Source organism: Oncorhynchus nerka, linkage group LG6 (assembly GCF_034236695.1).
Source record: "Oncorhynchus nerka isolate Pitt River linkage group LG6, Oner_Uvic_2.0, whole genome shotgun sequence".
NCBI lineage: Eukaryota > Metazoa > Chordata > Actinopteri > Salmoniformes > Salmonidae > Oncorhynchus > Oncorhynchus nerka.
Window position 1 is genome coordinate 17,454,822 of NC_088401.1, and position 15,713 is coordinate 17,470,534.

Sequence of the window (15,713 nt, forward strand, 5' to 3'; positions counted from 1 at the left end):
GACTAGCATGTAGGGGGTTGTGTGTAGATGACTAGCATGTAGGGGTTGTGTGTAGATGACTAGCATGTAGGGGGTTGTGTGTAGATGACTAGCATGTAGGGGGGTTGTGTGTAGATGACTAGCATGTAGGGGGTTGTGTGTAGATGACTAGCATGTAGGGGGTTGTGTAGATGACTAGCATGTAGGGGGGTTGTGTGTAGATGACTAGCATGTAGGGGGGTTGTGTGTAGATGACTAGCATGTAGGGGGGTTGTGTGTAGATGACTAGCATGTAGGGGGTTGTGTGTAGATGACTAGCATGTAGGGGGTTGTGTGTAGATGACTAGCATGTAGGGGGGTTGTGTGTAGATGACTAGCATGTAGGGGGGTTGTGTGTAGATGACTAGCATGTAGGGGGGTTGTGTGTAGATGACTAGCATGTAGGGGGGTTGTGTGTAGATGACTAGCATGTAGGGGGTTGTGTGTAGATGACTAGCATGTAAGGGGGTTGTGTGTAGATGACTAGCATGTAGGGGTTGTGTGTAGATGACTAGCATGTAGGGGGTTGTGTGTAGATGACTAGCATGTAGGGGGGTTGTGTGTAGATGACTAGCATGTAGGGGGGTTGTGTGTAGATGACTAGCATGTAGGGGGGGTTGTGTAGATGACTAGCATGTAGGGGGGTTGTGTGTAGATGACTAGCATGTAGGGGGGTTGTGTGTAGATGACTAGCATGTAGGGGGGGTTGTGTGTAGATGACTAGCATGTAGGGGGGTTGTGTGTAGATGACTAGCATGTAGGGGGGTTGTGTGTAGATGACTAGCATGTAAGGGTGTAGGGAGCAAGGTCGCAAGCAGTTGGGGTGTAGGGGTCTAGTGAACCTACTTCGGAGTGGCTGCGCCCAGAGCCATTGCCAGGGGAGACCAGGGGGGAAGGGCTTTGCTGCACCAGATCGGGCAGATTGGCGTTGCCGAAGAAACCGTTGCTGTCAGCGAGAGCGGAGCTCCGCCTCCTGTCCCCATAGGTCTGGAACAGAGAGAGAGTGAGGGGCACTCTAGGCACTGATCTAAGGTCAGATTCATTTATTTCCTTGTGATGGGTAGGATTTGGGAAGGGTAAGCGGATTCTAGATTTGAAGTTGAGGTAAGGTTGGAATCTAATGGTTATGGTTAGGTTTAGGGGGTTCATCTGGATCTGTGGTTAAGGGGTACATTCTGCCCCTGATATGGAAGGTGGGTGAACCCAGAGGAGTGAAGAAGCAGAGTAACAACTGGTGACAATGCAGAGACGAACACGCACACACAGCACACCCACGAGCTGAGTGCATGCCTGGATGCTGGGTGTTGAGTTGTGTATAAAGCGGGCAGTGTGGAGCCCTGGGGTCAGGGATTGAAGGTGACTGACCTCTCTCATCATCAGGGAGCTGTCTTGGGAACTGTTGCCGTGGGAATCATCATGTCCTCCCATCACACAGTACGACTCACCTCCACTCTGCCCTGCAGCCGGCCTGACACACACAAGTTTAAAATATATAGCTAAAATGCTGACACACACTCACTTTGTAATACACACACTTTCTAACACACACTCACATGATGCGTGGGATGTCGCTGACAGACACAGAGCCGTCGTTACTTCTTCCCCCTCCCTCCTCTCCGTCCTCGTCGCTCTGTGACTCATCACTGGACGAGGAGTAGTCCGTCACCTTGACGGGCGGGCGGTTAGGTTCCTCCCCCTGGCGCAGCTCCCTCAGCTCCTTGGCCAGAGCCGTCAGGTCCTGGAGGTCAAAGGTCAGGAGAGGGTATTATAAAAAAGTCAGTACTCACGCGGTGGATGCGGTAACAGTTGCATTGATTCATGGGCAATATTTTATTGGCACAATGTTTTACACATACATGTTTCAGCCGTTAACTAATTCCCCAGAGCGTGAGTGAGGAACAATGAGGCTTCAGTCAGGAAAGGTCAGGAAAGGTCACTAATAGAGGGGTTAGAGGTCAGGGGTTAGAGGTCAGGTCTGCCTCTTTCAAACGGCACAGGTAGAGCAGGACAGGTGAGCTAAAGGAGAAAGGGGCGTGCACGTGAAAAGAGGGGACTGTGTGTACATGAGCGTGTACGTGGAGGTCAATAGATATCTTACCAACTCCTCCTGGATGATCCAGAGAGGTGGAGAAAAAGTGGGTCAATAAGAGAGAAAGAGGGAGAGAGGTGAAACTATCACTATTGCAGGGAGAGACAAACCTTTTGTACTCATCAGAGAGATTGAGAGTGGGAGGGAGAGAGTGGGAGGGTGAGTGAGTGTGAACAAGTGAGTTAATACCCGGATGGGTGAATGAGTGAAAGAGCTAGGCAGTGAATGATTGAGAGAGATATGGAGAAAGGGTGAGGAGAAATGCCACTAACCTCATCTACAGCTCTCTTATAGCTCTAAACAGGATGGAGAGAAACGCAGAGAAGAAAGAGCAGGTAGAGAATTAAACAGGAATGTGGGAGGGAAAAAGAGAAGATGAAAGAGAAGTCATGGATTGATGTGTTCAGAGAAGAAAATGAGTTGTGTGTTTCTCTGTGTGTGTGTGTGTGTGTGTGTGTGTGTGTATACTCACTGCGGGCCTGCTAGGTCGTGTCAGTGTCACATCTCTGTTCTCTTCTTTGGTCTCCTGGGGCGGCGCCATAGACCCCTCCGCCCCTGTCAACCAATCACATCACTGCTCAGTAAATAGTCAACCAATCACATATCTGTCTGTATAGTCTTAAAAGCTGAAACCTTTATAGTAGCACACATGGGAATCTGTGGGTTTCTCAAAATGCGTACTACCGTGCTCCGAGCACGCAAATTGGAGAACAGTAGGGTTGGAGTATGAGTCCAAATCAAAGTATGGGAAACAGAACCATGTAGAGCACTTCGAATGTGTACTCCGTTTGTACATATTTTTAAGCATGCATCGATGCAAGCTTCAATGGAAAGTATACACAGGAATATGACGCAACCACGTAAAAAAAACGACGCAACATTTCTTGAAATAAATGACAGCCATTATTTGAGCTGAAGCGAGAGAAAATCCACTCAGACTTCGGAATGAAATGTTGCCTATTGACATCTCATATGTTGCATGACTACAATATTTTATCTTAATAAATACACGCTGTGTTCATTTTGGCATGTTTACCTGCCTACAATACCCACTGTAGAGTGTGTAAATTCCAAACCTATAGTAAGTCAATACGGCTGAATGGCTAGCTACTATTGTTAGCTAGCCAGATAGCCATGAAGAATTGACATCTTCCCATTAGTTTTCGGTAATTTTTTCTTGTTAAACTATCTGGTTTGCTACATTTTTACAATTCACATATAGCTGATAGTTATGAAGTAAAATGTTTTCTTTGTGTATATATTGTTTCGTCTCTATTGCCATTGTCCTGGCTGGAAGAAGGTTCAGTGAATGGGGAGGTGCAGCGTGAGGTAATACAGTAGGGGGAGGTGCAGCGTGAGGTAATACAGTAGGGGGAGGTGCAGCGTGAGGTAATACAGTAGGGGAGGTGCAGCGTGAGGAAATACAGTAGGGGGAGGTGCAGCGTGAGGTAATACAGTAGGGGGGGAGGTGCAGCGTGAGGTAATACAGTAGGGGAGGTGCAGCGTGAGGTAATACAGTAGAGGGGAGGTGCAGCGTGAGGTAATACAGTAGAGGGGGAGGTGCAGCGTGAGGTAATACAGTGGGGGAGGTGCAGCGTGAGGTAATACAGTGGGGGAGGTGCAGCGTGAGGTAATACAGTGGGGGGAGGTGCAGCGTGAGGAAATACAGTAGGGGAGGTGCAGCGTGAGGAAATACAGTAGGGGAGGTGCAGCGTGAGGTAATACAGTAGAGGGAGTGCTGCTCAGCGTGAGGTAATACAGTAGGGGAGGTGCAGCGTGAGGTAATACAGTAGGGGAGTGCTGCTCAGCGTGAGTAATACAGTAGGGGAGGTGCAGCGTGAGGCAATACAGTAGAGGGAGGTGCAGCGTGAGGTAATACAGTAGGGGAGGTGCAGCGTGAGGTAATACAGTGGGGGAGGTGCAGCGTGAGGTAAAACAGTGGGGGGATGTGCAGCGTGAGGTAATACAGTGGGGGGAGGTGCAGAGTGAGGTAATACAGTAGAGGAGGTGCAGAGTGAGGTAATACAGTGGGGGAGGTGCAGCGTGAGGTAATACAGTAGGGGAGGTGCAGTGTGAGGTAATACAGTGGGGGGAGGTGCAGCGTGAGGTAATACAGTAGAGGGGAGGTGCAGCGTGAGGTAATACAGTGGGGGAGGTGCAGCGTGAGGTAATACAGTAGAGGGAGGTGCAGAGTGAGGTAATACAGTAGAGGGGAGGTGCAGAGTGAGGTAATACAGTAGGGGAGGTGCAGCGTGAGGTAATACAGTGGGGGAGGTGCAGCGTGAGGTAATACAGTAGAGGAGGTGCAGCGTGAGGTAATACAGTAGGGAGGTGCAGCGTGAGGTAATACAGTAGAGGGGTGCAGCGTGAGGTAATACAGTAGGGGAGGTGCAGCGTGAGGTAATACAGTGGGGGAGGTGCAACGTGAGGTAATACAGTAGAGGAGGTGCAGCGTGAGGTAATACAGTGGGGGAAGGTGCAGCGTGAGGTAATACAGTGGGGGGGTGCAGCGTGAGGTAATACAGTAGGGGGAGGTGCAGCGTGAGGTAATACAGTAGGGGGGTGCAGCGTGAGGTAATACAGTAGGGGAGGTGCAGCGTGAGGTAATACAGTGGGGGGAGGTGCAGCGTGAGGTAAAACAGTGGGGGAGGTGCAGCGTGAGGTAATACAGTGGGGGAGGTGCAGAGTGAGGTAATACAGTAGAGGGGAGGTGCAGAGTGAGGTAATACAGTGGGGAGGTGCAGCGTGAGGTAATACAGTAGGGAGGTGCAGCGTGAGGTAATACAGTGGGGGAGGTGCAGCGTGAGGTAATAGAGTAGGGAGGTGCAGCGTGAGGTAATACAGTGGGGGAGGTGCAGCGTGAGGTAATACAGTAGAGGGAGGTGCAGAGTGAGGTAATACAGTAGGGAGAGGTGCAGCGTGAGGTAATACAGTAGAGGGGAGGTGCAGAGTGAGGTAATACAGTAGAGGGGAGGTGCAGAGTGAGGTAATACAGTAGAGGGGAGGTGCAGAGTGAGGTAATACAGTGGGGAAGATGCAGCGTGAGGTAATACAGTAGGGGAGGTGCAGCGTGAGGTAATGCAGTAGGGGAGGTGCAGCGTGAGGTAATACAGTAGGGGAGGTGCAGCGTGAGGAAATACAGTAGGGAGGTGCAGCGAGTGAGGAAATACAGTAGGGGGAGGTGCAGCGTGAGGAAATACAGTAGGGGAGGTGCAGCGTGAGGTAATACAGTAGAGGGGAGGTGCAGCGTGAGGTAATACAGTGGGGGAAGGTGCAGCGTGAGGTAATACAGTAGAGGGGAGGTGCAGCGTGAGGTAATACAGTGGGGGGAGGTGCAGCGTGAGGTAATACAGTGGGGGGAGGTGCAGCGTGAGGTAATACAGTGGGGGGGTGCAGCGTAAGGTAATACAGTGGGGGGGAGGTGCAACGTGAGGTAATACAGTAGGGGGAGTGTGAGTGCTTCTCAAATGGAATGCTTCATGCGTTCTCCATAGTACTCAGGAGAACATCCTTGGAGAATGCACTCGGAGCGTGTGGAGCACGGTGGTATCAAATCAAATGTATTTGTTATTTTTTTTAAATATATTTTTTAAAATTTTTACCCCTTTTTCTCCCCAATTTTGTGGTATCAAATTGTTGTAGTAGCTACTATCTTGTCTCATCGCTACAACTCCCATACGTGCTCGGGAGAGACGAAGGTTGAAAGTCATGCGTCCTCCGATACACAACCCAACCAAGCCGCACTGCTTCTTAACACAGCATGCATCCAACCCGGAAGCCAGCCGCACCAATGCGCCGGAGGAAACACCGTGCACCTGGCCACCTTGGTTAGCGCGCACTGCGCCCAGCCCGCCACAGGAGTCGCTGGTGCGCGATGAGACAAGGACACCCCTACCGACCAAAACCTCCCTAACCCGGGCGACGCTAGGCCAATTGTGCGTCGCACCACGGACCTCCCGGTCACGGCCGGTTACGACAGAGCCTGGGCGCAACCCCAGGGACTCTGATGGGACAGTTGGCGCTGCAGTACAGCGCCCTTAACCACTGCGCCACCCGGGAAATCAAATGTATTTATAAAGCCCTTCGTACATCAGCTGATATCTCAAAGTGCTGTACAGAAACCCAGCCTAAAACCCCAAACAGCAAGCAATGCAGGTGTAGAAGCATGGTATGCATTTTGAGAAACCCCCTTCGTGTGGTGGTTTGTGTACCTCTCTCGTTGCTTCCACCCTGGGAGGAGCTGGATGAGCTGCTGCTGCTTGTCCTCTTCAGGGTTGTTTCCATGGAGACATCAGTCCTCCGCAGGTCTGGGTTACTTTGGCAACACACACAAACAACATCAAGTGCCTGATTCACAACGGAGGTCTGGAGTGTGTGTGTGTGTGTGCGTGTACCTGGCCCGTATCAGGTGTGATCCAGCTCTAGGAGCAAGGCCCCCAGGTCCACTCCCAGGAGAGTGCTTCCTGACCAGGGCTGGAGAGATAGACGTGGTCCTCTGGGGCACCTACACACACACACACACACACACACACACACACACACACATTAAAAACCTGTTAGAACAGGTGTAAATGTGGGATCATATACTGTATTCTTAATCTCAAACTAAATTTGCCAAAATATGTACGTAGAGATTTGAGATTAAGAATCGTAAAGGGCACCAAAAGTTCAGACACATTGCATTCCAGACAGAAACAAACATTGTCATGCAGACCTTAGGAGGTAGGTCTAGGTCCGTTCGTAGCCAGGAGTTGCGGTCCAGTTTGTCGAGTGGGGGAGCGAGGCGGGGGAGAGGAATAGGAGAAGGGGTGTCTGAGGTGGGGTCAGAGTTCTGGCGGGGCATGGGGGGGCGGCCGGGGGAGGGGGACGGGGAGGGCGACAAGCCTGTGACCCCTGCAGGGTCATGGAGAGACTGGGACCCAGACAGACCATGGGACTTCACCTGTACCAGGTGGGCCATCTGACAATACCAGAACAGATCAGGCCCAGATCAGGACCAGATCAGATCAGGACCAGAGGATGAGGTTTACATCAGGACCAGGCAGGTAGAGGAGCAGGTGTAGAGGTGAAAGAGAGGAAGGCGAGGAAAGGAGAGGAGGAGGGGAAAGGAGGAATGGAAGGTGGGGGAACAGGATGGGGAGGAGGGTGGAAGGGAGAGTTACTCAGAGTGGAAAAAAAAACATCAAAAAGGGTAAACGTGCACATCCACTTTTCCAGTTTCTCACACACACACACCTGTGGTTCTGTAGAGCGGTGCATGGGTGGTGTTCGGGCCTGCTGAATGCCCCCGCTGCTGAAGGACTCGGATCGGGGAGGCAGGGATGGGTCGGAAATACGGTTGGACACTTTATGATGCAGACCTGGAGAACTCTGTCTGTTCAGCTTGGAACGCTCCTCCACCTGACACACAGACACAGTTAGAGCACACTCATTTATACTGGCAGTCAGTGACAGATCATCAATGCATGTATGTGTGACGTGTGTCAAACCGCCAGTTTCCCTTATTACCATGGAGGAGAAGCCATGTTCAGCAGAGACCACAGAGACAGACCTGGCTACAGTGTGCCTTTTTGTGTGTGTGTGTGTGTGTGGGGGGGGGGGGCGTCCAGAGGGAAGCAGATACACCCATGTGGGTTTATACAGATATAGCTGTAGTTGGCCTACATCAGCTCACAGTTGCCACTGTGGGGCAAGCAGGATGTGTGTGTGTGGCTTGGATATAGGCTAAATCAGGAGCTGGAGTGTGTCCCTAAGAACATGGAGCCTATGTATAAAGCAGACTAAAACAGTTTGACTGACAGAGTCTGACTTCTAGAGGAAGAGAGAGATGTATAACCATTCTAAAAAACGCAAGGCACCATCTAGAATGTAGAGAGAAAAGAAAGCTGTTCTCGAACTTTCCAGCCACCATTCTAGAACTATCCAGCCACCATTCTAAAAAAACACCAGTAACATAGAACCATCCTGCCACCATTCTAGAACTATCCAGCCACCATTCTAGAACTATCCAGCCACCATTCTAGAACCATCCAGCCACCATTCTAGAACTATCCAGCCACCATTCTAGAACCACCCAGCCACCATTCTAGAACCATCCAGCCACCATTCTAGAACCATCCAGTCACCATTCTAGAACCATCCAGCCACCATTCTAGAACCATCCAGCCACCATTCTAGAACCATCCAGCCACCATTCTAGAACCATCCAGCCACCATTCTAGATCTATCCAGCCACCATTCTAGAACCATCCAGCCACCATTCTAGATCTATCCAGCCACCATTCTAGATCTATTCAGCCACCATTCTAGAACTCTCTAGCAACTACTCTAGAACATAGAACATTCCAGCAAGGGTTCTTTCAGGAGTATGTCCCCTGGTGTAAGGGAAGAGAAAGTTGTTAATAAGGAAAGGAGAGTCCCGTTCAGAAGAAAGGAGGGATGGGAGAGAGAAAGAGAGCTCCACCGACACACCAGCCAAGGGTTAAAGGTTAGGGTTAGTCCACCTCTGAAGAGAGAGAGGGAGGAAGTGTCTCAGAAACACTGGAAGTTGGTGTCTCCCTCACTAACCAATCGACCTGGACACCTCCCCCTCAACTCCTGAACTTCTCCCTCAGAGCTCTTCCTTCTGGCCTCAGGGCGACGCATGATTGGATGAAAGGAGTCAGGGGCGGGATCAGGGGCGAAGGACACACGTATACACGGAAAGGTCACACTATTGTCTTCAGATTGGAGAAGCCTCTCCCTGGAGGGACTTGATTGGGCAGGGTAGGAGGGGGGATGGGAGCAGGGGGTGTAAACCAGGGAACAGGAGGAGTGCTAGGCTGGCTACTCGAGGCTGGCAACTCGAGGCTGGCAACTCGAGGCTGGCAACTCGAGCCTGGCAACTCGAGCCTGGCAACTCGAGCCTGGCAACTCGAGCCTGGCAACTCGAGGCTGGCTACTCGAGGCTGGCTACTCGAGGCTGGCTACTCGAGGCTGGCTACTCGAGGCTGGCTACTCGGGGCTGGTTAAAGGACTGGTGCTTAATGGGAGGAATATGAGGTGAGCTACTCTGGGTTTGACGCAGTACCTAGAGACAGAACATCACACTGTCACTGAACACATCAAACACATATAGCTATGTGGGGACACACACACACATATATTACTGTGGAAGAACCTGAAAAAAATTAACACAGCAACAGAAGGTCTGTCCATGATGGAGACACTGTGTTCTGGAAAAAGAGAGAGACATTTTGATATATCTTATAGTCCAGACATAGCAATGATACAGGGCTCCCACTCTTCAGAAAACTTCACGCCTGAGAGGAGAGAGATCATTGTAGGAAACATAATATACTGTTGGTGTGTAACCAAATATACTGAACACATCTATAAGCGTTGTGTGTGTGGTGTGTGTGTGCGTGCGAACAGTACCTCCTTGGCCCAGGCAGGTTTGTCGTTATTAGGGGCTGTGTCTTTGTAGTGATACAGCTGTTTCTTGTCTTGTGGCCGTGGCTCCTGCTGCTGCTGCTGCTGTAAGGACACCAGGTAGGCTCTCTCCTGTTGCAGCTGTCTCTGGAGACGCTCAGCCTGATGCTGCTCCTCCATCTGCTTACGCTTGTACTCCTGTAGATACACGCAGACGGTTTACACAGGAAACAAATGCACCAACACAAAGTACACTCCATGGCCAAAGGTATGGACACCTGCGTGTCGAACATCTCATTCCAAAATCCTGGGCATTAATATGGAGTTGGTACCCCTTTGCTGCTATAACAGCCTCCACTCTCCTGGGAAGGCTTTCCACTAGATGTTGGAACATTGCTGCTATAACAGCCTCCACTCTCCTGGGAAGGCTTTCCACTAGATGTTGGAACATTGCTGCTATAACAGCCTCCACTCTCCTGGGAAGGCTTTCCACTAGATGTTGGAACATTGCTTCCATTCAGCCACAAGAGCATCAGTGAGGTCGGGCACTGATGTTGGGTGATTAGGTCTAGCTTGCAGTCAGCGTTCCAATTCATCCCAAAGGTGTTCGATGGGGTTGAAGTCAGGGCTCTGCGTAGGCCATTCAAGTTCTTCTACAAACCATTACTGTATGGACCTCGCTTTGTGCACAGGGGCATTGTCATGCTGAAACAGGAAAGGGCCTTCCCCAAACTGTTACCACAAAGTTGGAAGCACAGAATCATCCAGAATGTCTTTGTATGCTGTAGCGTTAAAATCACTGGAACTAAGGGGCCCCAGACCATTATTCCTCCTCCACCAAACTTTGCAGTTGGTACCATGTATGGTGATCTTCACAATAACAGCACTTACAGTTGACCGGGGCAGCTCTAGCAGGTCAGAAATGTAACAAACTGACCTGTTGGAAAGGTGGCATCCTATGACGGTGCTACGATGAAAGTCACTGAGCTCTTCAGTAAGGCCATTCTACTGCCAATGTTTGTTTATGGAGATTGCATGGCGGTGTGCTCAATTACAGTTGAAGTCGGAAGTTTACATACACTTAGGTTGGAGTCATTAAAACTCATTTTTCAACCACTCCACAAATTTCTTGTTAACAAACTAGTTTTGGCAAGATGGTTAGGAAACCTACTTTGTGCATGACACAAGTCATTTTTCCAAGAATTGTTTACAGACAGATTATTTCACTTATAATTCACTGTATCACAATTCCAGTGGGTCAGGAATTTCCATACACTAAGTTGACTGTGCCTTTAAACAGCTTGGAAAATTCCAGAAAATGATGTCATGGCTTTAGAAGATAGGCTAATTGACATCATTTGAGTCAGTTGGAGGTGTACCTGTGGATGTATTTCAAGGCCTACCTTCAAACTATGTGCCTCTTTGCTTGACATCGTGGGAAAATCTAAAAGAAATCAGCCAAGCCTTCAGAAAAAAAACTGGAGACCTCCACAAGTCTGGTTCATCCTTGGGAGCAATTTCCAAACACCTGAAGGTACCACGTTCATCTGAACAAACAATAGTACGCAAGTATAAACACCATGGGACCACGCAGCCGTCATACCGCTCAGGAAGGAGACTCATTCTCTCTCCTAGAGATGAACATACTTTGGTGCGAAAAGTGCAAATCAATCCCAGAACAACAGCAAAGGACCTTTTGAAGATGCTGGAGGAAACAGGTACAAAAGTATCTATATCCACAGTAAAACGAGTCCTATATCGACATAACCTGAAAGGCCGTTCAGCAAGGAAGAAGCCACTGCTCCAAAACCGCCATAAAAAAAGCCTGACTACGGTTTGCAACTGCACATGGGGACAAAGATCGTACTTTTTGGAGAAATGTCCTCTGGTCTGATGAAACAAAAATAGAACTGGTTGGTCATAATGACCATCGTTATGTTTGGAGGAAAAAGGAGGATGGTTGCAAGCTGAAGAACACCATCCCAACTGTGAAGCACAGGGGTGGCAGCATCATGTTGTGGGGGTGCTTTGCTGCAGGAGGGACTGGTACACTTCACAAAATAGATGGCATCATGAGGTAGGAAAATTCTGTGGATATATTGAAGCAACATCTCAAGACATCAGTCAGGAAGTTAAAGCTTGGTCGCAAATGGGTCTTCCAAATGGACAATGACCCAAAGCACACTTCCAAAGTTGTGGCAAAATGGCTTAAGGACAACAAAGTCAAGGTATTGGAGTGGCCATCACAAAGCCCTGACCTCAATCCTATAGAAAATGTGTGGGCAGAACTGAAAAGCGTGTGCGAGCAAGGAGGCCTACAAACCTGACTCAGTTACACCAGCTCTGTCAGGAGGAATGGGCCAAAATTCACCCAACTTATTGTGGGAAGCTCGTGGAATGCTACCCGAAACGCTTGACCCAAGTTAAACAATTTAAAGTCAATGCTACCAAATACTAATTGAGCATGTAAACTTCTGACCCACTGGGAATGTGATGAAATAAATAAAAGCTTAAATAAATCATTCTCTCTACTATTATTCCGACATTTTACATTCTTAAAATAAAGTGGTGATCTTAACTGACCAAAGACAGGGAATTTTGACAAGGATTAAATATCAGGAATTGTGAAAAACTGAGTTTAAATGTATTTGGCTAAGGTGTATGTAAACTTCCGACTTCAACTGTATTTACACCTGTCAGCAATGGATGTGGCTGAAATAGACGAATCCACTCATTTGAAGGCGTGTCCACATACTTTTGTATATATAGTGTTTATGCTTGTGCAACAAGAGAGGTAAGGGGTTGTTGTGGATAGGTGATAGGCTGAGGACTCGGGGGTGAGAGGTCAAGGGTGAGAGGTTACCATCAATAGAGCCTGCTCCTGGAGTAGTTGTTGCTGTAGAATCTCCAGCTGTCTTTGCTCCTCCTCCAGCTGCCTACGGATATACTCCTACCCAATCACAGGCCAGACAGCCAGGAGATCAGCCAATCAGAGCCCAGAGCAGCCAGGTGAGTGATCAGAGCAGTCAATGGAGACAGAAAGGAGGTGACGAGGAGGAGAAAGGGGGTGAAAGGAGTTGAGGTGAAAGGGGGTGATGAGAAGGAGGTGATGAGGAAGAGGAGAAAGGGGGTGATGAGGAGAAGAAAGGGGGTGAGGAGGAGGAGGAGAAATGGGTGAGGAGGAGGAGAAGAAAGGGGTTGAGGAGGAGGAGGAGAAAGGGGTGAGGAGGAGGAGGAGAAAGGGGGTGAGGAGGAGGAGGAGAAAGGGGTGAGGAGGAGAAGAAAGGGGTTGAGGAGGAGAAGAGGGGTTGAGGAGGAGAAGAAAGGGGTTGAGGAGGAGAAAGGGGGTGAGGAGGAGAAGGGGGTGAGGAGGAGAAAGGGGGTGAGGAGGAGAAAGGGGTTGGAGGAGGAGGAGAAGAAAGGGGGTGAGGAGGAGAAGAAAGGGGTGATGAGGAGAAGGGGGTGAGGAGGAGGAGGAGAAAGGGGTAAGGAGGAGAAGGGGGTGAGGAGGAGGAGAGAAAGGGGGTGAGGAGGAGAAGGGATTGAGGAGGAGGAGGAGAAAGGGGGTGAGGAGGAGAAGAAAGGGGGTGAGGAGGAAAGAAAGGGGTGAGGAGGAGAAGAAAGGGGTGAGGAGGAGAAGAAAGGGGGTGGGGAGGAGAAGAAAGGGGGTGATGAGAAGAAGGGGGTGATGAGGAGGAGAAAGGGGTGATGAGGAGGAGAAAGGGGGTGATGAGGAGAAGAAAGGGGTTTATGATGAGGAGAAAGGGGTGAGGGAGAGGAGAAAGGGGGTGGAAGAGGAGAAAGGGGTGAGGAAGAGGAGAAAGGGGTGTGAAGAGGAGAAAGGGGGTGTGAAGAGGAGAAAGGTGAGGAAGAGGAGAAAGGGGGTGATGAAGAGGAGAAAGGGGGGGGAGGAAGAGGAGAAAGGGGTGAGGAGGAGAAAGAAGAAGAGGGGGGTGATGAGGAAGAAATGGGGTGAGGAGGAGAAGAAAGGGGTGAGGTGGAGGAAAGGGGGTGAGAGGAGGAGGGGGTGAGGAGAAGGAGGAGAAAGGGGTTATGAGGAGAAGAGAGGGGTGAGGAGGAGGAGAAGAAAGGGGGTTTGATGATGAGGAGGAGAAAGGGGGTGATGAGGAGGAGAAAGGGGGTGATGAGGAGAAGAAAGGGGTTTATGATGAGGAGAAAGGGGGTGAGGAAGAGGAGAAAGGGGGTGTGGAAGAGGAGAAAGGGGTGAGGAAGAGGAGAAAGGGGGTGTGGAAGAGGAGAAAGGGGGTGTGGAAGAGGAGAAAGGGGGTGAGGAAGAGGAGAAAGGGGGTGATGAAGAGGAGAAAGGGGGTGAGGAAGAGGAGAAAGGGGTGATGAGGAGGAGAAAGGGGTGATGAGGAGGAGAAAGGGGGTGAGGAGGAGAAGAAAGGGGTTTATGAGGAGAAAGGGGGTGAGGAAGAGGAGAAAGGGGGTGGGGAGGAGGAGAAAGGGGTGGGGAGGAGGAGGAGAAAGGGGTGATGAGGAGGAGGAGAAAGGGGGTGATAAGGAGGAGGAGAAAGGGGTGATAAGGAGGAGGAGAAAGGGGTGATAAGGAGGAGGAGAAAGGGGTGATAAGGAGGAGAAGAAAGGGGGTGATGAGGAGAAGAAATGGGGTGATGAGGAGAAGAAATGGGGTGAGGAGGAGAAGAAAGGGGTGAGGAGAAGGAGGAGAAAGGGGGTTATGAGGAGAAGAGAGGGGTGAGGAGGAGGAGAAGAAAGGGGTGATGAGAAGAAAGGGGTGATGAGGAGGAGAAAGGGGTGATGAGGAGGAGAAAGGGGGTGATGAGGAGAAGAAAGGGGTTTATGATGAGAAAGGGGGTGAGGAAGAGGAGAAAGGGTGGGGGAGAAAAAGGGGTGAGGAAGAGGAGAAAGGGGGTGTGGAAGAGGAGAAAGGGGGTGTGGAAGAGGAGAAAGGGGGTGAGGAAGAGGAGAAAGGGGGTGATGAAGAGGAGAAAGGGGGTGAGGAAGAGGAGAAAGGGGGTGATGAGGAGGAGAAAGGGGGTGAGGAGGAGAAGAAAGGGGGTGAGGAGAAAGGGGGTGAGGAAGAGGAGAAAGGGGGTGGGGAGGAGGAGAAAGGGGGTGGGGGAGGAGGAGGAGAAAGGGGGTGATGAGGAGGAGGAGAAAGGGGGTGATAAGGAGGAGGAGAAAGGGGGTGATAAGGAGGAGGAGAAAGGGGGTGATAAGGAGGAGGAGAAAGGGGTGATAAGGAGGAGAAGAAAGGGGTGATGAGGAGAAGAAATGATGAGGAGAAGAAATGGGGTGAGGAGAAGAAATGGGGTGAGGAGGAGAAGAAAGGGGTGAGGAGGAGAAGAAAGGGGTTTATGAGGGAGAAAGGGGTGATGAGGAGGAGAAAGGGGGTGATGAGGAAGAAAGGGGGTGATGAGGAGAAGAAAGGGGGTGATGAGGAGGAGAAAGGGGTGAGGAGGAGGAGAAAGGGGGTGAGGAGGAGGAGAAAGGGGTTTATGAGGAAAGAAAGGGGGTGATGAGGAGGAGAAAGGGGGTGAGGGGGTGATGAGGAGAAGAAGAAAGGGGGTGAAGGAGGAGACGGTGGAGGAGGAGGAGGAGGGGAAAGGAGGTGATGAGGAGGAGAAAGGTGAGGAGGAGGAGAAAGGAGGTGAGGAGGAGAAAGGGGTGAGGAGAAGGGGGTGAGGAGGAGAAGGGGGTGAGGAGGAGGAGAAAGGGGTGAGGAGGAGGAGAAAGGGGGTGAGGAGGAGGAGAAAGCGGGTGAGGAGGAGGAGAAAGCGGGTGAGGAGGAGGCGAAGGAGAAAGGGGTGATAAGGAGGATGATAAGGAGGAGGAGAAGGAGAAAGGGGGTGATAAGGAGGAGGAGAAAGGGGATGATAAGGGGGTGAGAGGGAGTGAGAGAGAGAGTACAAGGACAGATTAAGGGAAATATTTTTTGAGAAAGAAACCAAAGTATGGATTAAAACCAAAATAGAAGCGAGATGGAGTGACATGATAGGAGGTGGAGAGAGGAAGGGATAAGGGAGGAAAGAGAGAGCGCAGTGATAAACAGAATCAGTCGAAGAAAAAGGCATAACCAAGAAAAGAGACTTGATGTATAGAACCACCCCAAGGTACTTAATATTGAATCAAGTGGGTAAGAGAGAAACACATGTTTTATTAGAGAGTGAGTGTTAAACATCAGAGTGAAAGGGAAGCATTCATGAAGCAGAGT

At 50.3% G+C, this 15,713-nt stretch overlaps 1 protein-coding gene across 13 annotated transcripts in view; it reads right to left on the reverse strand.

Moving 5' to 3' along the window:
• Window positions 1-15,713, reverse strand: part of LOC115130096 (TRAF2 and NCK-interacting protein kinase-like) — a 93,556-nt gene that overhangs the window by 51,461 nt on the left and 26,382 nt on the right. For 3 of the 13 annotated variants that reach the window (XM_065019308.1, XM_065019307.1, XM_065019314.1), the window contains exons 14-24: window positions 12,381-12,467; window positions 9,524-9,715; window positions 7,343-7,507; window positions 6,822-7,067; window positions 6,502-6,611; window positions 6,319-6,422; window positions 2,580-2,662; window positions 2,380-2,403; window positions 1,572-1,756; window positions 1,384-1,486; window positions 865-1,005 (exon numbers count right to left, since the gene is read on the reverse strand). In XM_065019308.1, coding sequence (XP_064875380.1) covers window positions 865-1,005; window positions 1,384-1,486; window positions 1,572-1,756; window positions 2,380-2,403; window positions 2,580-2,662; window positions 6,319-6,422; window positions 6,502-6,611; window positions 6,822-7,067; window positions 7,343-7,507; window positions 9,524-9,715; window positions 12,381-12,467 — 1,440 coding nt within the window. Of the gene's footprint in view, window positions 1-864; window positions 1,006-1,383; window positions 1,487-1,571; window positions 1,757-1,874; window positions 1,955-2,379; window positions 2,404-2,579; window positions 2,663-6,318; window positions 6,423-6,501; window positions 6,612-6,821; window positions 7,068-7,342; window positions 7,508-8,674; window positions 8,924-9,104; window positions 9,177-9,523; window positions 9,716-12,380; window positions 12,468-15,713 lie in introns of those variants that run through there. The other 10 variants (XM_065019311.1, XM_065019310.1, XM_065019316.1 and 7 more) reach the window with 8 other exon arrangements.